The following is a 21,967-nucleotide window of genomic DNA, read 5'->3' as shown; positions in this document are numbered from 1 at the left end:
GAATTATGTGGCCCCAGGCTTTACGTGTATTTGAATAGTTCAAACAAATATGTACCTACCCGGTGCTAGATTAGACAGATCGTATTTTCTTAGGAGCTCTATTAATATATATGCAAGGAATAAATGAATGACTGAATGAAGGAAACTATGAGCCACAGTTGCTTCAAACCACATATCACCTCCCCCATGACTACTACCATCCTCCCCCTCCTCCTGATCACTATCATAGATGGATTATAAATTGGTATCTGGGATATAGGTAATGTAATTTACTGAGAAACTACAATTCTGTGATTATCTTTTTACCTGCCCAATATTAATTCCCCCTTTTTGCTTTAGTAGTAAGAGAAACCCAATGTCATTCAGGTAGCAATGTGTCCAGCTCCAAGCCTAGTCCATCCAGGCTCCATTCTGCTAGGCATGACCATAATCCTGAGGGCTGGCCAATGATATACAAACAGAAGTATTATGTAGATCTTCTACAAATGTTGTTTAAAGAAGGCTAACTCAGGTATGTGGCACTTTCTTTTTACACACCCCTGTCTTCCTTCTTCCTGATAGAAGGAATGTAGACTGGACAACAGAGACTCCAGCAGCCAACTTGGACCATAGGGTGACCTTGAGAATGGAAATCAGGGCTAATGGAAGTGAAGTAAAAATATCAAAAGAGCTAGTGTCTTTGATGACTTCACAGGCTGACACAGTAGCCTAAGACTCCATATGTCTCCATTTATTTACAGAAGAGAATGAACCCCTTATGCATTTAAGCAACTGTTTTGTGTGTGTGTGTGTGTGTGTGAATTTTCTATTATTTCTATTATTTATCCATGAAGAGATAAATACCATATTTTTTTCGGTAGAGAGTGAAAACACTCTTCTTTCCCAAAAATAAGGATAAAGTAAAGCTAATACAGGCCATTTCTCAGCCCTATTAGATACACTAAAGAAGAAAAGAAAAGAAAAGAAAAGAAAAGAAAAGAAAAGAAAAGAAAAGAAAAGAAAAGAAAAGAAAAGAAAAAAGCAGTTGATGTGAGAGGATGATGGAATTGTTCTTCCTAGAACCTAGAAACATTGTTCTGGAACTCGTCCTTCAATACAACACTAAAACAATGCTAGTCAAAGAGCCTTAGCATTCATCACGTCAAGAACAAGTGTGATCTTTTTTTCCCCAGAACTCTTTAATTTTATGATACTTCTAGAGAACCCTTATCCAGTTTCAACCAAGGTCTGGTCAAAAAATGTTACCTCTACCATGATCTAGGTTCAATCAATTTTACTTTCATTCAGATTTCTAACATTAAAAAAATCAAGTCTTAAATCACAATGAGAGTCTATAGTTATAAGGATAGCTATAATAAAAAAAAGAAATTAAGAAGGAAATGAAGTGTTGGTGAAGAGGTAGAAAAATGAGCATCCTCATACATTACTGGTGGAATGGAAAATGGAGAAATCTGGCAGTTCCTCAGAAAGCTACATGCAGAATAACCATCTGACCCAGAAATTTTACTCCTAGGTATATTCCCACAAGAAATGAATGCAGAGACTCAAACAGATACTCATACTTCAATGTTGATTGCATTATTCACAATAGCCAAAAGGAAGAAACAACCCAACTGCTCATCTTGGGTCCATCAAAAGATGAATGGAAAAGCAAAATGCAGTATATGCCTACAATGCAGTATCATTTAGCCATAAAAAGGAAATTACGACACATGCTACAACATGGATGCATCTTTTTTTTTTTTTTAAGTTTATTTATATTGAGAGAGAAAGCACACACACACGAGTAATCAGGGGAGGGGCAGAGAGAGAGAGGGAGAGAAAGAATCCCAAGTGGGCTCCTCACTGTCAGCACAGAGCCCGACACAGGGCTCAATCTCATAAACCGTGAGATCAGGACCTGAGCCAAGATGAAGAGTCAGACACTTAACCGACTGAGCCACTCAGGTGCCCTAACATGGATGAATCTTGAAAACATAATGCTAAGTAAAATAAGCCAGCCACAAAAGAACAAATGCTGTATGACCCTACTTACATGAGGTATCTAGAATAAACAAATTCATAGAGACAGAAAGCAGATTAGAGGTAACCAGGAGCTGGAGGAAGGGAGGTATGGGGAGTTATGGTTTAAAGGCTATGGAGTTTTCTGTTTGGGGAGATGGGTAAGTTTTGAAAATGAACAGTGGTAATGGTTCTTCAATACCATGAATGTAATTATCGCTAGTGAACTGTACTCTTCAAAATGGTTAAAATGGTAAGTTTTCTGCTGTATATATTCTTTACTACAATTCACAAAAATTAATAATGTAATCTATCAAAAGCACTGACCTGTTTTTAGTGACTTACATAACGTGTGAATTACATCTCAGCAAAGCTGTTTGTTGGTTTATTTTTTAAAAATCAAGTCTTATATATGCAACTGCAAAAGGCAATCAGGAAGTGAAGTACTACGGAAGGGATGTGAACTGCAGGTATGTTACCAGAGGCAGATACAATAGCAGAAGTTTCTGCCTTCTTCCCACCAAGCTGCTGTCTCAGCCCCCAGGGAGGAGGCGGCTGCCACCCAGCCTGCTGGCTCCACTCAGAGCAGCACCAGAAGAACCACAGCTGATTTTGCACCTCATCCCCTTTAGTTAATTTCCTCCAAAGGGGCAAGGGCTCATCTGATTGGTGACAGACTGGAATATATTAAGCCATGTTTTAAGGGTGACTGTGTGAAAGATAGGTGATGAGTCATGCATAGAACAACATCAAATGCACTCCTTCCCTTTCTATGCCCAGGTGCAACTAGCATGCTTTGGCTTCAGGTAAGCACACCTGAACATTCAGGGTCTACATCCATCTTGCTGACTCTATTACTTGAGCTCTGCTGGACATATCCGGTCTTCCTCCCCCCATATATGTACACATACACCTGAACATGAAGATGCTGGTTCAGTCGCACTTCTGGGCTGCATTTTCCATCCAGTATGCCAGAAGCTCTACATATTAGAGGTTAAAGTGTCATTTTCTAAAATAATGAGGTAGGTTTTCATTCTTCACTTAGCTAATATGCTTTTCATGTAGTGTCTATGAGTCAGAACCCCAGTGGCAACCAAGAGTGAGTTACTCTTTGAACCCTTAACAACAGGGATACCTGTTAGGAATTCAAATAATGAAGATTAATGTTAATTGTCCTAAGTGAAATAATGGCAGTGTGGTTACATAGGAGACTGTCAGGTCTCTTATGTGATCACACGGCATAATTGAGGAGGAAGCAGATGATGTCTACAATTCATTTACAAATGGCTCAGCAAAATAAACACATTAGAGACAGAGCAAGAGATACAAATGGAACAAAATGTTGAGGAATGTAGGTAAAGATAGGGTGTTCAGTATACCATGCCCTCTACTTTTTGGTTTTTTTTTTTTTTTTTTCAAAAATAATATGTAGGGAAAAATACGAAAACAAAAATTCAATGCTTTTGATCAATGACATAGAGTTCTCACCAGTATTTAAGAAAACACCAAAATCCAATATGAGCAACTGACATACGTAATACTAATAGACATAATGAATAACTGCCACTGACATAATTAATAAAACCAGTGGTTGAAATATATATGAAAAATTAACTGCATTTAACAGCCAAAAATTAAAATAAGACACCATTTTAATCCCCAAAACTTGGCAAAACTGACACAGGCATTATTCCGACATAGGACAGAATATAATACAGGTATCAAAAATATGTTTTCAGATAGTATTTATTGATATAGAAGATAGAATAATATATGAAAAGTAAATTGTACAAAGTAGATTTACAATTAAAAAACACACAGTAAAGTCTAAATAATGATACTATTTTTGAAACCCTTGAAATTATATCTGGAAAATGACTACAGATCGGGATCGATAATCAATCTGACCATAATCTTCTCTTGACAGATCAGTAAATAACCATTAAAAAATTAACAGTACAATAATATCTCCTACAAACTCAAAACGGAGAACCATGCAAATCAGGAAAATAATTGTTATTTTAAAAGGGAATATAATTTGTCAAAATCATAAATTCACCTCTATAAACTAGAAGACAGAATATTTATGGACAACTTACACAGAACTATACACTGCAGCAGAGAGGAAAGAGAAGGGAAATAAACATTTCACACAATGAAAGCTAAGGGGAAAACCAACCTGAGATTTTAGCCATCAGCCCTCTTTTCTCATATGCCATTGAAAAGTCTCAGAAATTCTTTTTTTTGTTTGTTTGTTTTTGTTTTTTTTAATGTTTATTTTTGAGACAGAGAGAGACAGAGCATGAATGGGGGAGGGTCAGAGAGAGAGGGAGACACAGAATCCGAAGCAGGCTCCAGGCTCCGAGCTGGCAGCACAGAGCCCGACGCGGGGCTCAAACTCACGGACCGTGAGATCATGACCTGAGCCGAAGTCAGACGCTTAACCGACTGAGCCACCCAGGCGCCCCGAAAAGTCTCAGAAATTCTAACATGTAAATTCTAAGGCAAACTTACCAATGTGTCTCTTGTACTTAAAGAGCCTGACCGTTAATTTCTCTCAGTCCAAAGAAATAAAAACAAGTGAATTGAAAATAGACACATCTCACATACAGAATGACTCAAAATAATGTTTGTAGATACTCTGCCCTCAAGGAGGTGAAGCATAACTCCCTACTCCTTAAATGTGGGCTGTGCACGGTGACTTCTTTAAAGTTTATTTATTTTTGACAGAGAGAGAGAAAGAGCATGAGTCGGGAAGGGGGAGAGAGAGAGGGAGAGAGAGAATCCCAAGCTCCAACTCATGAGTGAGATCATGGCCTGAGCTGAAATCAAGAGTCAGATGATTAACCAACTGAGCCACCCAGGTGGCTCAAATCTCTTTAGAGGGAAGATTTACATATGTGAATATGTTTTTGTCCGATTATAAAAAATTACATTGTTCAAATTTCTGACTTCCCATTTCTCATATCACCAAAATTCTGGATAGGTACCCACTCATGGGTTAGAATGGGGCAAATTACTAAAGCATCTGGCTTCAGTTTTTCAACTGCAAAATGGTGCGAACACCATCTGCTTTAACTAAGGGTCATGAGGACTAATGGGGTTCACATTTGTTAATATGCCTAGCACAGAGAGAAGGCACCTGAAAATGATAATGATAGCATTATTATTACTAACAAAAACAGCTATCAGTATTTGCATTCATATGATGGAGCTGAGTTACAAATTAATCCCAAGCCAGGTGGTGATTTTCTCAGTGACCCAGATAAACAAGAGTCGCTACCACATTTAGGGGGGTGAGAACAATAACTAAAGGCAGGAGGGCAGAAAGGGGAGGACAAAATCTGATAGGGGGAGAGGAGGAGGAGGGGGAGGACTTATTACACAGCGTCACTGCCAAAAACAAGTCTGAAAGCTTTAAGACAAGGTGAAATCCGATCACTTTTTAGCCTTGACTCCACTAGAATAATAAAAAGAAAGAAAGAAAAAAAAATACCCTCTGGTCTTTCTGGCACTCATTTCCCCAAAGTCTCCCAGAACAATCACATTAAGAGCCAAATAAACACCAAATCTGAACCTCTCCTTGGCCCAGAGGATGCCAAGTTCATGTTTCACTCCCCAAAGTTTTTTGGCATTGGCACATTCAAACCCAGACCTTCATCTTCCTTATTCGAGAAGAGGGGACAGAGGATGGGGATTTTTCCATTAAAAGAACCATGCAGTGTTGAAATACTGCGTACCACACATGTTGTCCACAGTACCTCTAACTCCCCCAATAATCCTAAGACGACACATCCGGATGAGGACCGGAGGCTCAGTGGGGGGAACAATTCACTCCACATTCTTGCAGACAGTACACAGTGGAGACACTGAACCCAGGTCAGCCTGACTACAAGGATTTCCCTCTTTCCACTATGCCAGACACTTAATGCAAAGACTTCCTGCCAAAATCGATAGAGAAAGGGAACTAAATAAAATAGCTAATTCCTTCAAAACATTTCTCAGCACTGGAAGCACTGGAAGTTTTTCTGTGACCTTAGTCAGCCCAAACAATAATCCCATGGACTGTTGTCACTGTCCCAATTCTACAATCGAGAGAGCTCAGAGGGCTTACTTGATTCATCCTAATAGTGCACAGGCTGAAACAGAGAAGGGAGGAGGAGCTGAGAGACTCAGGAATGAACAGGAGAGATAGATGTAAGAAACAGGGGTTCCAGGGGCAGGGCAACCACCTCACAAGAGAAAGTCAATCCCTGGTGCCCAAGGTCCACAGACCCTGCTCTAGGAGAGGGAAACTGGACAGGAGATCTCTGAAGGTACTCATAAGTACGGGGCAAGGGTGGGGGAGGAAGTGAGAATTGCAAATTTGTAGTAATTAAAAGAGAATGACTCATGGGTGTCACAGTCAATTTTTAAAAAATGGCAGGGATAACTGGACAGCCAACAAATCATTTCTGAGCATTAACCTTTCTGCTTCCTGAGGGTTTCAGACTGTTGTGGGTGGGGACAGAAGCCCCCGAGAACATTCTGATGGGCCAAGAAGTTCTCCATTTGAAATTTACCAAGTCCTTTAACTGTTTTTAATACTTTCAATCCCTCACAGGTGTGAAGCACCTTAGTGTCATCTATCACTTTCATGTATATTCTGTTAAGCATTGTTGTCCAAAATTACCTAATCATATATAACCACCTGGGGCACTTGTTTAACATATAAATTCCCGGGGTGCCTGGGTGGCTCAGTCGGTTAAGCGTCCGACTTCAGCCAGGTCACGATCTCGCAATCCGTGGGTTCAAGCCCCGTGTCGGGCTCTGTGCTGACTGCTCAGAGCCTGGAGCCTGTTTCCGATTCTGTGTCTCCCTCTCTCTCTGCCCCTCCCCCATTCATGCTCTGTCTCTCTCTGTCCCAAAAATAAATAAAAAACGTTGAAAAAAAAATTAAAAAAAAAAAACAAAACATATAAATTCCCAGGCATCCCAGGTGAGATATGCTTAAAACTGGAAGCCCTGGGGAACTGTGCTTTGGAAAAATGATTCAGCTGATTCCTATACTCAGGCTAGTTCGGAAAGACTGCTTTAACAGGATCCTCTCAACAAGTTTTCAAGGTAGGTATCCTGATCCCCATGTTAAACATAAGGAGAGTACGGTTCAAAGAAGGAAAGGACACGCCCAAGGTCACACAACTCCTGTCTGGCAGAATGTAGAACCACACATCACACTGTGACTCCACAGTGGGTATGCATGTCATCTAAATGTGAGCCAGAGTCAGCTTCAAGAAGTCCTCTCCTTGGGGTCTTAAATATGGCATCAGAGACCAGGAAATGGGAGTGCAGACTATCCAGCACCATCAAAAAGAACCAGGGAAGAAGTCAATGCCCTGGGTTGAATAACACTCAAGGAAAAAGAGGACAGCAAGGTTCTCCTCTATGCGTAGTTCTATTTTTGAGTCCCCAAATTTTGCAGGCCAATGGGGTATTTCCAACACCCCCACTATTAGCACTCTTTTAACTAATAGGTCCATTTGGCTAAAATGATGGAAATAATTCTTTCACTACTGCACAAAGGTAGGAAAAAAGCATGAAGAAAGGTCCTTCCAGAAATAACTTCTGACAATTAATGTCACACCAAAAGAGGAATGCCCCAGATGAGATCTTAAAATCCACACACTGACATCCCCGCTGGTGACTGCAGTGTAACAGTGACTCAATTGTGCCTTCTGGGGGTAAAGTTCACACCAACCCCCAAGAGCCTGCTCCCCCAGACAGGGTTAAGTACCTGAGGTGTGCAAAGGATGAAGAATGATGTGCCTGCGAAACATGTCCTCTACTATCTCCTTTCTGGAAGCCCCTAATGCTGAACTCTTATCAACTCTCTATAAGAAAAGTTCTAAATCATACAAAGTGAGCTAGACAGGAAGAGCACACAAAAATGGCACTCGTAGTCCCAGCTTCTCTTGACTTTGAATAAAAAAGAAAATGGGGACGATTAGCCTTCCCTGAAGGAGCTGACTTTAAGATTCAACACCTGCCTCTCCCTAAATATATAGATATAGATATATAGATATAGATATAGTTTATGTATATATAGTTATATAGTATATATATATGTATCTATATATATTTAGTATATATATATACAGTATATATATATTTATCTATATATATTCAGTATATATTTATCTATATATATTTAGTACATACAGATTTATCTATATATATTTAGTATATATTTATCTATATATAGCTTATATAGTATATATATAATATAAATACAATATATACACTATATTATATATGTATATATAATATATAGTGTATATATTATATATATATATAATATATATATATAATATACACACACACACACACAATATATATACATAGTTTTATCTGTCCTCGGGGAATGATCCCCTTCCTCACAGATTTGTTGAACATAAATTATCTAAATTATTTACACACACACACACACACACACACAACACACACAAAATATATATACATAGTTTATCTGTCCTCGGGGAATGATCCCCTTCCTCACAGATTTGTTGAACATAAATTATCTAAATTATTTTCAAGGTAAGAAAACCCATCCCCGACCCTGCCCTACTGCCCCTCCGTATGTATCTCCTGAAATCTGAGGCCAGGATGACAATAGACTTGCATACTTTGTGATTTCATGTCCAACCTGTCTCTGTTAAATACACACACACACACACACACTGTTAATTACAGCAGGCTGCTACTTTACACTATTTTTTAAATTGTCTCTGCCATGTAGCACATACTTATTTATAATATTCAGAATTTACTGAAAAATATTGTGACTTCAACATACAGACCTCTACATTCTGCAGTGATTCAGGTATATTACTATAAAAAGCAACACACCCATCCAGTTAAAATCAGCTTCCTTGAAAAACATATCTTTTGCCTCAATTTTAGGGGCTATCCAGTTAAAATCAACTTCCTTGAAAAACAGATCTCTTGCCTTCATTTTAGGAGCCAAAAAAAATATTTTTCTTTTATTCACCATGTAAAAAGTACCTTTAGAAAAACAGTCACATTTCATGACGAACTGTTCATGTCTCCTTCAAACGTGTCCAATTTTAATGAATGGTCTTCACCTTGGATACCAACATTCCAGGCTGCATGGGAACAATGGTGTTTGGGCATGTGCAGTGGACGTGGAAGATGGATTCAAGATGTTTCAAGTATGTAAAATCACATGCAGATGTACAAATAGTACGTCCAGTCAAAGCGAGTTAAGAAAGCAATATATATACAGACACCCGAGAATGGATGAGCGCAAATAAAATCCAACTTGTAATTAACATACCGTGCTGTGACACCTGTTGCCTTCCACGATAAGAAGTCTGGGAGATCAAAGAAATGTCCCGCCTTATCCCAGCAAGTCTCTCTTAAGTTCTGCCAAATTAAATACATATTAGAATCAATTATGGGCTTTTTTTCTACCCCTCCCCTCTTTCAATAATGTTTCAAATTTTTCAAAACAAAAGCATAGCCAACAATGTCCAAGAAAACATCTGTTAAGGGGCTGGGGGCCAGGGGGCAGGGATGGTAGAAAAGTAGTACCTATAAAGGAAAGAAAAATTGGCAATTATTGATCCTTCCCCAAATGGCCATCATCTCCCTTTTATCCCCTTGGCCAACCCAGAGGGAGAAGATGCACACTCTGTGGGGGTATGCAATCTATCTTCCTCGTTAAGGGCCACAGGATACACTTCAAGGCATCCAGTAAGATTTCAAAGCTGAACAGTTTTAAGTTGGGAAGAAAACCACCCTAAGAAACTACCCCATGGAAGAGAATGTGTCCTGCCATGTAAAATTCTCCCCACACCAACAGGTTCCAAAGGTAATAAAAAAGTTGGTCCCTGCCTTCAAAGAACTTCCAGTCTAAGCCAATGAGAATGGCACAGAACCAAGGTATTCTTACAAGATACCTAAACATTTGTTTCTTCCAGTCTCTTCCGCAGTGCCAATGTGGTCAGAATTTTTCTTGCCACTGGGCTTTTTCTTTCCTCTGCCACTTCTGTCTGGAATTCCTCAACTACCCCCCTGTGGCTTCCCAGGACCCAAGTCGCCTGCCCCTTTGGTTAACCCTATCCACCCTTCCTTGGAGAAGCCTTCCAGGATCTCCTACTCAGGGTGGGTCTGACTCTCCTACAACCCATACCATCCCACAATTATTTGCATGCTATCTTTCTTTCCCACCAGATTATAAGCTCTACAATGTCAAAGAGCCTAGTCTCTTTCATGCACTATAATATATCCCACAACCTTATCCTCTCCTCCCCCTATCTAGGACTGGACAGTTAGCTATGAGGTAGAAACCACCTGCTTCCAATCTGCTTATTACACACTTAACTGGACCAGGGATGGACATGTGACCTAACTGAGCCAATCAGATTCCTTCTCCCATGAATTTAGACTCAGGATCCAAACGGAGTCATTTCACTTCTGCCTATGAATAGAACTGGAGGGGAGATAAACTTGGAAACTTGAAGTGGCCCTTTTCTGCCAAGTACCTAGAGAAGCAGAACTTCACAAAGAGAAGAGTAAAGCAGACAGAAGCGGTAGCAAGAAAGGTTTCCTACCATCCAGGCAACTCTCCAAGTCCTGGTTTCAATTATTTCCTTCCCAAGTGGCTACAACTAAAAGGAATGTATCATAAGCATACAGGGCTCTTGGGGGAACCAGGGGACCACGATGAAGAAGTTCCCAAAGAGATGTATTCCACTGTCCGCTAGAGGGTGACACACAGTGGATGCTCAATAAATATTTGTTGAACAACTAGACAAACTGCTCATTTTTACCTTCCAATCTCTGTCATGTGAGTAATGCTTCAAAGTTTAGAAGTGGATTCCGCATGTGTTATCTCCTTAGAATGAGGGAAAGTTCTGAGTATTATTACGACTACTTTACAGACATATTACTGGCCTTTATCTACCTTTGCCCTCAAATTCTCTGAGTTCCTACTTCCTCCTTCCCTATCACTACTATATGGACTATCTGTGCACAACAGAGAAACTGAGTATAATCCCAGGTACAGGGTCGCATTAAAATGACAGTAACATCAAAAGGGTTCAGATGTAAATGGCAGCATGAAGCCAATTTCCTATTACTGTTGTTGTCTATTTGTTTTAAATTCCAAAGCACTGGGGTGAAAGCTTACATTTAGGAAGGGCTAAGCTCTTTGAATGCCCATACACGTTAACAGTAAACAAAGTGAAACTTAAAGCTGACCGAATGTGCCTAACACCGCTGTGCCTTAGTAGTATCTTCATACCCTGATAGGTCACAGTCAGAAAATGGTAGTCTGAAACTGTGTGAGTCAAACGACTTGGATGCCTTCGGGGCAGTCCCCAAAATCTCTTTCCATGTGCTTTGTGGTTTCAGTGATCAGTTTCTAGGGAGAAAGAGAAAACGCAGCCTCCTTCTATGGGCTCCAGAAATCCAAGGCCAGTCACCAGAAATGAACCACTAAACCACGGCAGCAACACCCAGTGCTTCAAGCCAAAGCCGAACAATGTTCCTAAACTCCAAAAACAACTGCTTCTGTTAGATCTCGTATACGGTCATTAAAGACTCTGCATAATGAGAGCTTTCAGCCTGGAGCCACAGGGACATCCACTGTGGACAATGGGACCCAAACAAATGTCTCCAAGAGAACTTGAAGCTTCTTGCCAAAAAAAGAGACCCTGCAGGCAGGAGGCAGGAGGCATGAGGCAGCCAGGGAACATCATTTCTTCTTGAAACCATGCCAACTTCATCTACCAAAGCCACAGACCCCAGTCCAACCTCTCTCTATAGGATGAGAAGCCAGAAGCATCTAATTAGAGGTATGAGGTATCCTTAAGAATAGGCATGGTCTTGGAGGAACAGAGACCAGCAGTCCCCGCTTCCTCTACAAAAGCAGTCTGGAGATTAGCCAGAAAACAGAAGGCAAGGGCACCTGGGTGGCTCAGTCGGTTAAGGGTCCAACTCTTGATTTCGGCTCAGGGCACGATCTCACAGTTGGTGAGATGGAACCCAGCGTTGGGCTCTGTGCTGACAGGGCAGAGCCTGCTTGAGATTGTCTGCCTCACTCTCTCTCTCTCTCTCTCTCTCAAAATAAATAAATTTAAACAACAACAACAACAACAACAAAGAGAAGAGGGCAGAGGTTGCCAGGATGAGAGGGAATGTCTCCTAAAGCCTGATCTCTTACTTTGAGATGCTGGCAGACTATCTGTGACGATCTCATGCTGTTTTTATGTTGAGCTACATGATTCACAAGTGCTTTGTCATCAAATGCCAGATGGGCCAAGAGCATGTAGCCCCATGGATGGATTTTTAATCCAGTTCTGTGGGAAAATCTCTCTTTCCATCCCACTCTCCAGTACGTGGTCCCAGCTGAGGGCCTCAATCTTACTGAATTACTTCTATTTTTGTAACCATTGGGCCTGCATGAAGACACCGTGATTGCACTCCTATATTTGTCCACAGCTCACAAACAGCCCCCGCATGCCTCATCTCATGTGATTCTCAGGGCGGTTCAGAGGTGTGTAGGCGAATATACGGCAGTCTCATACTAAGGATGTACAAACAGTTTCAGACAGGACTTGCGCCAAAGTGACATGAGACTTCTAGCTCTAAACTGAGTGCTCCTTTCTTCTACTATGTCACAGTCACCACTCTGAGGCTCCCAGACCCATCAGAGATGTGGGGTTTGGCCTTTGGGGAGATTCATAATGGAAGCTATAGCCATTCTTTACAGAAGAAAAAAACAAAAGCCCTTTCCAACACATTTCTGTACACAATTAAAAATTTTTCAAGGGTGCCCGGGTGGCTCAATCAGTTAAACAACTGACTTTGGCTCAGGTCATGATCTCCCAGTTCAGGAGTTCAAGCCCCGCATCGGGCTTTGCGCCATCAGCAGATAGATCCTCTGTGCCCCCAACTCTCTGCCCCTCCCCCCCCCCTCAAAAATAAACATTAAAAAAATAAAAATTTTCAGAGAGGTCACTTCCAATCCCAAGCAGCTCACTTAACTTCCTAGTAACACCTTCCACGCACAGATGGTGTACCAGAAACAGAGAGCACAGAGCAGGCCCTCAACACATACCAACTTCAGCCCTATCTCATCATGTGACAGCTGAAGCCAGTTCACACTCAAAGCTCTCTGTGCTGAACGAGTTCAGCCTATCCTCCAGTTACCAAGCAACTAACAAAAACGAGTCTTTTCAAGAAAGAAAAGAAATCAGCTGTGATCTGGGGTATAGGACTTGGCCCTAAAGGCTTCTGCGTTCCAATAACGATCCTTTTGAGCTCAGCAATCCCCCAGGCGTGAAAGCAACCAAAGAGAACAACTTTTTCCTTTTTTTAATCACCTATAACTTCATGAAACCACAGCATTTCTTGGGGGGAAGTTACAACTCAAAGCGTACACAGTGGCGGGGCTCAGCAGAGGGTGGAGGCAGAGCCATACATCCAAGATTCAGAGCTAGGCAGCAGCCGCCCTGACAGCCTCAGGGCATAGAGATGGGAATTTCTCCCATGCCCTCTCTCTGTGATGTCCAGGGAGGCAGCGAGGTACCCCCTGGATGCTCGATGTTGAAAGAACTAATAGGGGACACAAAGCAGGTCCCTCAGCGTATGTCAGGAGACATCAGGGCCTAGAAGCGGCATGAGAAGGTAGAGATGAGCAACTCAAAAGTATTTTGTTGTTAATTGCACAAGGATTCTGTCTAGGCTATCTGCTGTGTGCAGTGGAAAAAAAACAAAAAAACAAAAAAACAAAAAGGGAGATTCCCCTTTTTATGATAAAGTTATGAGGCTGACTCACCAAACCTGGGTATCAGGCTCATTACGTTATTGTCATACATCGTCTTATTAATTACCTTTTCCATTGCACACATCTTCCTCTAGCTCTGCTCTAATTTTCTTTTGAAAGGTCTTGATTTGAAATTTCTTTCTACCTTCTGAAGATTCCCCACCCAGTAAATGATCCTTCCTGAAGAGCCCAAGCACTCATGATGTTGTTTTCTAGCATAACTACCCATGAGAAAGCAATATCTTATCCTCCTTCTACCTTCACGACTCCAAATTAGGGCACAGGCTGATAGGCCAGAGAAGAAAGAGAAAATGTAATCCTCAGTGTCATTTGTAAGAGAAAAGCGATGCTGAAAACATGGAGTGGGTCATAATCCCCAGCCAGAAACCTCCCAGAATGAATGAAACAATTGTGTGTTTCAACCTCCCGTCCACAAAGAAAAAGACCAAACACCGGACCTATTTCAAGTCAGACAGGCAGATATGCTGAGATGTTTGTGCTACTAGAGGCATCTTGCTAAAAACTGAAAACTTACCATTACATTCCCTTGTTTAAAATGGTCCGACAGCTCCTCCTGGCCTCGAATCACACTGAACTCCTTGGCATGGCTCTCAGGACACTCAACACCCTGGCTCCAACCTGGCCATTATGATGATGAATCCTTCTGGGCTCATCTCCTAGCATGCTCTACCCGGTACTCACCTCATTGCCTTCACTTTGCCCAAATGCATTATGCTCCTCTCCATTTCCAGGCCTCTACTTTGATTGACTTCCCCACCTTCTCCCACAACCAAATTTCTACTTTTGATCCATATGCAACTCAAGTGTCACCCTTTCAGCGAATCCCTCCAGTCCCTCGTCGTAGCCCAGTTATATATACACATGCCTAAATCCACCTCAAAATGACAAACTCTCGGAGGGCAAAAGCCAGCTCATACATGGAAAAAAAAAAAATGCAAAAAGTTTCAGAAGGTATAAAGAAATTTCAAATCAAGACCTTTCAAAAGAAAATTAGAGCAGAGCTAGAGGAAGATGTGCGCAAAGGAAAAGGTAATTAATAAGATGATGTATGACAATAACGTAATGAGCCTGATACCCAGGTTTGGTGAGTCAGCCTCATAACTTTATCATAATATTTTGTGTGTGGCCATATATTTGCCTCTAATGAGTAATCACAGACAAGGCTCAGAGGAGGGAAAAGGCTTTGGGGTTAGGGTTGCCAGAAAAGCTTCATGGGGAAGAGATTTGAGCGGAAGCCTAGAGGTCAAGTAGACTAAGTATCTGTGCCACTACTGAGAACGAAACCCAAGGAACGAAAGTCTGAATTGGCCGGACTGTCCCCATTAGAGAAGGATTTATTTAACTGTACCATCATAGAATTTACTTGTGAAACAAAATAAATCCATTGTATAATTTCAACTATTTCATTCTTAAGAACTAGATTTATATGCATCCTCCCCCACCATCTCTCCTAAGGCTCAACTACTGTACAAAAAGGCAAACTTAACAACCCACACTAGTGTTGATTTCCCAACCATTAAAAAACATTCTCATTTTCATGAAAACTGATCATATTTAGTAAAGCTGACTTTGCCAGGGATGTGACACCACCACACGCATTAGGAAGACAAGGCTGTGGAATATGGGCTCTAAGAACATCAGGCAGACCTGAGTGTGATTATTGGCCTCGCCACTTCCCAGCTGTGTAGCTTTAGGCAAATTAATTCTCTAAGTCCCAGTTTCCCCAAGTGCCGTATTACTAGCATCTATCTCCAAACATGTTGTGAGAAACAAATGAAATAATGTAGAGTGCCTGAGAAGTCGACAAGTTTCATTCTAATTACTGCCACAGAGTTCCATGTTTTTGAAAACACTCTGACATGCATGATCTCATCTGCTCTGTATAATTCTGCAGGGCAGGGAAGGCAAGAAATTATCAACCTCACCTTGAAAGTTGAGAAACTAAAACCCAGAAAGGGAGCACACTGTCCTAAGGTCACACACAGATAAGTGTAAGACAAACTAAAATGGAGATCTCTAATGACCAGCCCAGTGCTAGCTCAGGTGCCCACCTCCCTAAAGCATTAATAAAACGCAAAAGCACCAGGAGGAGAGACGCTACGGTGATAGAGAACACAATTCCTTGTGGGTGGTATTGTCTACAGGAGGGAGCGAAGGAGGGAGTCCTAATATGAAGAGAAGGCTTTGGAATGGGTAAGAAGGTGTTGGAAGAGACATGAAAGAAAGCAGAAGATCTGGACAAGTGAAGAGGTGAGGAAGCCTTGCCTAATACCTCATTCTCCTGGATCCCTTCATGACCACCTCATTGCTTTTCCATCTTGAGTACCTTTTCATTAGTTGCCCTTTAAGCGTGGATACTCCCCAGAGTTCCTCCCTCACCCAAATGCTCTTCTTACTACTCACATGCTGCCTGGGCAATCTCAATTACTCCTACCATTCCAACTAACTTACAAATTGAATGACTGATTTGCCAAATCTCAAACCCCATGCTCTCCTCTGAGACATGGCTTCTGGATGTTCCATTGCACCTCTAATGCAACATGTGCAAGAAAGAATCTGTTATTTTTCCCAAAATGTTTTTCTCCCCCTTGATTTGTCAGTTGATACACTTACCCAAATGGGCATCTTCCACTTCTCCTTCTCTCTCATTGCATACATCCAATCATCCATATCATTTAAACTCCCAATTAATTCATGATGAGGTCTCCACCTCTTATTAGTATTAGGGTTCTCCAGACAAAGAGAACCAAAAGGATATATTTATTTATACACACACACACCCCAACCAAAAGGAACAAAAAAAAAGGAACATCATTCATTCAAAATAATGTTTTACCAAATGTCTGGGCACTTTGATGCCCAGTCAAGTGGACACATAAAATTAACCATCAGACTACCTCGTATCATCATTATCCTTTTTCAGTCCATCACACTCCATTGCCCAGATTACTGCTATCATACCTATGGCATACTCTAGAAGTTGCCACAATTCTTCCCTTCCCTGTATTAATACCCTTTGCAATATAGCCCTGCAGCTCTTCTCATCACGAGGTGAATCTGTTTCTACACCACTTAACTTGGTCTTGCCTTACAATTTGCTTTGACCACTGGAATGGAGCAAAGGTGCCACTGGGCTACTTCTGAACATGGGCTTCAAAACACCTTGCTTTTGTCTTCTTGGAATATACTGCTGCCAGGTGAGGCAGCTCAGCCCGGCCTGCTGGACAATGAGAGAACACAAGGACATTTGGCCAAACATTATTTTGAGTGTATCTGAGAGGGTGTTTCCGGACGAAATTAACATTGGAACCGGTCAACTGAGTGAAGCAGATTGCCCTCCCCAATGTGGCCTCATCCACTCAGTTGAAGACCTCAGTAGATCAAAAAGGCTGAGTAAGAGGGAACTTCTCCTACTTGAACCACCTGTGCCAAGGCTCCAGCCATGCTGAAGAGCTGAGCAAAGCCAAGATCAGGAAACCCTACCCCAGAAATCTACTCTACTCTTGAATCAAGAGTCGAGACCAGAAAAATCATTTATCTTAGCTCATCCCAAATCAGCAACCTGCATAATTATGGAGTAAATAAATGGTTAGTTTTATCCTCCATTAAATTTTGAGGTGGTTTGTTTCCACCCTAATGCTTTCAAATCCTATCCCCTTTCAATTCCACCACCTACACAGCCAATTAGAATACAATAGTCTATGTATGGGGCACCTGGGTGACTCAGTCAGTTGAGCATCCAACTTTTGATTTCAGCTCAGGTCATGACCTCAGGGTTGTGGGATTGAGCCCCACACCTGGCTCCGTGCTAAGCATGGAGGCTGCTTATGACTCTCTCTCTTTCATGGGGCACCTGGGTGGCTCAGTTGGCTAAGCATCAGACTTCGGCTCAGGTCATGAATTGCGGTTGAGTTCGAGCCCCATGTCAGGCTCTGTGCTGATAGCTTGGAGCCTGGAGCCTGCTTCAGATTCTGTGTCTCCCTTTCTCCCTGATTCTCCCTGCCTCATGCTGTCTCTCTCTTTCAAAAATAAACAAACATTAAAAAAAAAAATTCTCTTTCTCCCTCTGTCCCTCTCCCCCACTCATGCTCTCTGCAAAATAAAAATTTTTAATAAAAAAAAGAATAGCCTATTTAACATGTACATTTAACTATATAAATAACATATTCATTCATTCATTCAATAAGTATTTATATGGTATCATCTACATGTCAAGTACTGTGCCCAATGCTAGGAAAGGAGCAAACAGTAAGAGCTACCACCGACAGGGAGCTTTCAATCTAATATACTTGTGTCCTTCAAAGTTTTCTACTACCTTTGGAGTTAAAAATAAATTCATTAACATGGCATATACAATCCACGTCTTACCAGCTTCATCTCTGATCACTCTGAGATACTATATTAGAATCACCCACATATACTGTGCTTTTTCTTACCATTATATCTTCATTCATAGTGTAGCCTATCTGGAATACCCACCCCTCTTCAACCTGGCCAACATGGACTCATCATTTAGGACTCAACTCAGATAGTATCCACTCCGCAAACTCTTCTGACTCCCCGAAGCTGAGTAAGGTGCTCCCAGGCTATGCCCTCTTAGTACCCTGTGAATATGCCTATCATGGCTCTTCCCATCCTATCCATTCATGTGTTTGTCTCCCTCACTACACTGAAAGCTCTAAGGGGGAAGGGAGGGGGACTATGTTTTTTTCAATCTCTCTATTCCTAGGTCCTAGGATAGTATCTGATACATAGATGATGAATAATGTTAGCAGAATGGATGAAAAAATACATGAGCAGAGATGTACAAACTAAATAGGAGTTTGTGGAAATGGGAAAAAGGAATGAATGGATAAATGAATGAGGTTGTGAATAAGAACTGTCCCAGTTTCTCTTTCCTCATTCAAGTTAATGGCTTTTCACCATCCGACTTAGGAGCAGAGACATTCTAGCCAAGCCAGAATGCCAGGAAGATAAATTTCTCTTCTTGGGGTGAGCAGGTCTTTGGAGAAGTTTCATTTTAATTGGAAAATGGATTCATTCACTTCCTGGCTTGGACTCCTGGGTCAGTGCAACACCATGTTGAATGGCTGCCAAGCATCATTGGAAAGGGGGCTGAGACTGGAACAGTACTCCGTCAAAAGTCCAGTGCACCAGGACACCTGAGGACAAGCTGGTAACAGGTCCAGGCTGGCTGACAGGAATGCCCCCTCCTCTTTCTTCCCCAAATTTCCTTCAACCCAAACTTTACCTATCCCCAAACCATAAAGGGCAGTGTGCTTTACCATTCCATTTGGCATTTCTTTGGGCTTTATTTGGTCATATATATCCTTCCTGTTACAGAGTGCCACTGTCATTTCCTACAGGGCACAGACGAGGTCAACAACAGAGAAATCCCTTCACAACTCAACTAGTAGAAAAAGAGCACAACTTCATAGCCTCTTTCTTATAGTGGATGCTGAATAGCTCAACACCACAGAAAACATCCCTTCCAAAGAACATCTCTTGCATCTTCGGTGAAGGGTTGTAGGAGAGGGCCCTGGACACTCTCTGATTTTTGTGACCCGGATCCAGCTCCCTCTTTAGCCTCACCTCTCAACACCTTCACCTCTCAGCACCCCCACCACCCCTGATTCTCCAAATGGACTGATGCATTGGCAGTTCTAAAAATTGCAATATGCTGTTCTACACGGAGGTGCCCCTGAACATTCTGCCGCCTCTTCCCACAAGCCGGACAGCAGGGGTGCAGATCCTGGCTCTAATACTTCATAGCCATGGGGCTTTGGGAAAGCTAAATACTCTTTACTTCCACTCCCTTGTCCCATAATAATTAGAGTGAACAGTAACACCACCTCCACCATAAAGTTGATGAGGGAACAAATGAGCCAATGTCTGTGAAGTGTTTAAAGCATCTGGCACATAGTAAGTACTTCCTAAATGACTGTTCTCATTATTAGAATGTCAACAGCACGACCCGTATCCATCTTCAGTAAGGAGCAGGAACTTCAGGGAATGACACATCTTGGTTCAAACTTTGGTTCTTCTACCAAAACTTGTGTTACTTCTGGCCAAGAGTCACCTAATATCCATGGGTCTCATGTTCATCTACAGCAATGTTTAACTCTAGTACTGTCAGTAGGATTCAACTCCGTGAGTTTATACATATTAATGTGCTCATCCTGGCACATCCCCAGTAACTATTTGTTTCTTCTACATTCCTTACTCTTCTCAAATTATGTGGGAGCCTGTCTCTCCAACAAGAGTATTTGCTCCTTTAAGGGGAGGCCTATTGTTTACTCAGCTGTATCCCTACAGTGCACATGAAATAATTATTTCTCAAATGAAGTATTTATTGGCCATGCTACAATCTGTCCATCAGCCCTGGTTTGTGGTCAGGTGTGCTAGGACCCTGCATGAAAAGTCAGGCGTATGCTGGATCTGATCCTCACATTGCTTATTGAGTAGGTGAAGCAAAGGGTCTGCATGTGAACCCTCAGCAGGTGTATAAATAGTATAGAATAATTCAAGTTTGACAATGCCTGTTACAAACTAAGGATGCTGCATAGTCATGATAGAAAGAGACGGCTGTGGGTAAGCAGCCAAGGGAAAGGTGTTATGTGGGAGGAGTGTCTGACCTCAGTGTGGAGGGAAGGCAAAGATCACGGGAGATGGGGGAGGACGGTGGTCCAGCCAGCACAACTGGCTGAGAAAAGTTCAGGAGAAGCATCAGCTATATATATCCCTGGCCATGGAAAAGGAATCCTGAGAAGTTTAGCCTGAGTGATGTATGTTGAAGTACAGTAAAAAGAAATCTGAATTTATATTACACACTCAGGTCAGGGGAGAATGGGAGCTACCATCAGTCCTGGGTGGGGGTGGTTTGTGAATACAGTTTTAGAAAGGTTAGGACAGAACGCCATGTGGGAATCTGGAGGAGAGAGGAGACAGGAGGACCACTTTGCCATTTCTGAGACAGAGCAGGAGAAAGCACAAGAAAAGGAAGGAAGGAAGGAAGGAAGGAAGGAAGGAAGGAAGGAAGGAAGGAAGGAAGGAAGGAAGATGAAGGCAAAAGAGAAGATGAACAAGAAAAAAAAACCAGGAAAGATTAAGTAAAAGAGGAAGGAAAAGAAAATAAAGACAGAAGCAAAAGGACAGAGAGGGGAGACAGAATGAAGTAAACACATGGGAACACATGAGAAATGAATACAATGAGAAAGCCAGAACAAAAAGAAAAATGAAAAAGATGTGTGGAAAACAACAGCAGGACCATGGCAATGTCCCTGACGAGACAAACCATGGAGAAGGAAGGGCAGAAGCCAGAGCCTGATCTCGGTCTGCACACTGTCTCTCCTCTGGGCGAATGAAGTCATGGGTGATGTCACCGCCTCTGAGTCACACACCCACCAAGGGAGAGGTGGAAAGAGCCCCTGCCTGGTGTTCAGTCCCACCCTCCTGGACATGAGGGGTTAATTCACGCCTCATCCTCTGGGGCGCTGTCTAGTCTGGTCCTGATGTGACAGAAATGAGGACACTTCTCCTCTGCCGAGGGAGGACACTGCAGCCATGTGAGCATTGGGTTCTACCTCCAGGCCCTTGAGATGGAAGAGTCAGAAAAGGTGGGGCAGATAGTTTCCAGCTTTTCTCTGACCGTGGCTGGGGTACATGGGATCTATCCATGTGCAGAAGGGAAACTCCCATCATGAATAGCACTGAATAAACAGAAGGGACTCAAAAGGTGCTTTCTGATGGACTCCCTGAACTGCCTTCCCATGTACTGTACTTGTAGCCCCAGGAGAACTTTCCTCCTACCGTCCTCTATCCTCCTTTCCACCTCTCCAGCATCAGTCCACCTACCCGACCTACCTGCTGCAAACCGCCCACTAAGTGCTTACCTACAGCCTCTCCACCATCAGCCTCAGCTTACACACCACCTCCTCCTGACTCGCCTCCCCTAAGGGGGGTGTACTTTCATAGGGACCCAAATTCCATCCAACTTAAAGTGCACTGTGACTCTATTTCTGCCCCTCCTCTCCCTTTGCTAGAAAATGAGCAGCTTAAGGACAGGGACTCTAATGTTTACTGCTGTATTTCCAGCACTTTACAAAGTACCTGGAA

General features: G+C 42.1%; 1 protein-coding gene across 10 annotated transcripts in view; it reads right to left on the bottom strand.

The window, feature by feature from the left end:
• FGGY (FGGY carbohydrate kinase domain containing) overlaps positions 1 to 21,967 on the bottom strand; it is a 417,204-nt gene that overhangs the window by 338,374 nt on the left and 56,863 nt on the right. For all 10 annotated transcript variants that reach the window (XM_042997390.1, XM_042997395.1, XM_042997396.1 and 7 more), the window contains one exon: positions 9,335 to 9,423. In XM_042997390.1, coding sequence (XP_042853324.1) covers positions 9,335 to 9,423 — 89 coding nt within the window. The remainder of the gene's footprint in view (positions 1 to 9,334; positions 9,424 to 21,967) is intronic.

This window comes from Panthera tigris, chromosome C1 (genome assembly GCF_018350195.1).
Source record: "Panthera tigris isolate Pti1 chromosome C1, P.tigris_Pti1_mat1.1, whole genome shotgun sequence".
Taxonomy (NCBI): Eukaryota; Metazoa; Chordata; class Mammalia; order Carnivora; family Felidae; genus Panthera; species Panthera tigris.
The sequence above is the reverse complement of the archived record's forward strand: the minus strand, read 5'-3'. Positions and strand labels throughout refer to the sequence as shown.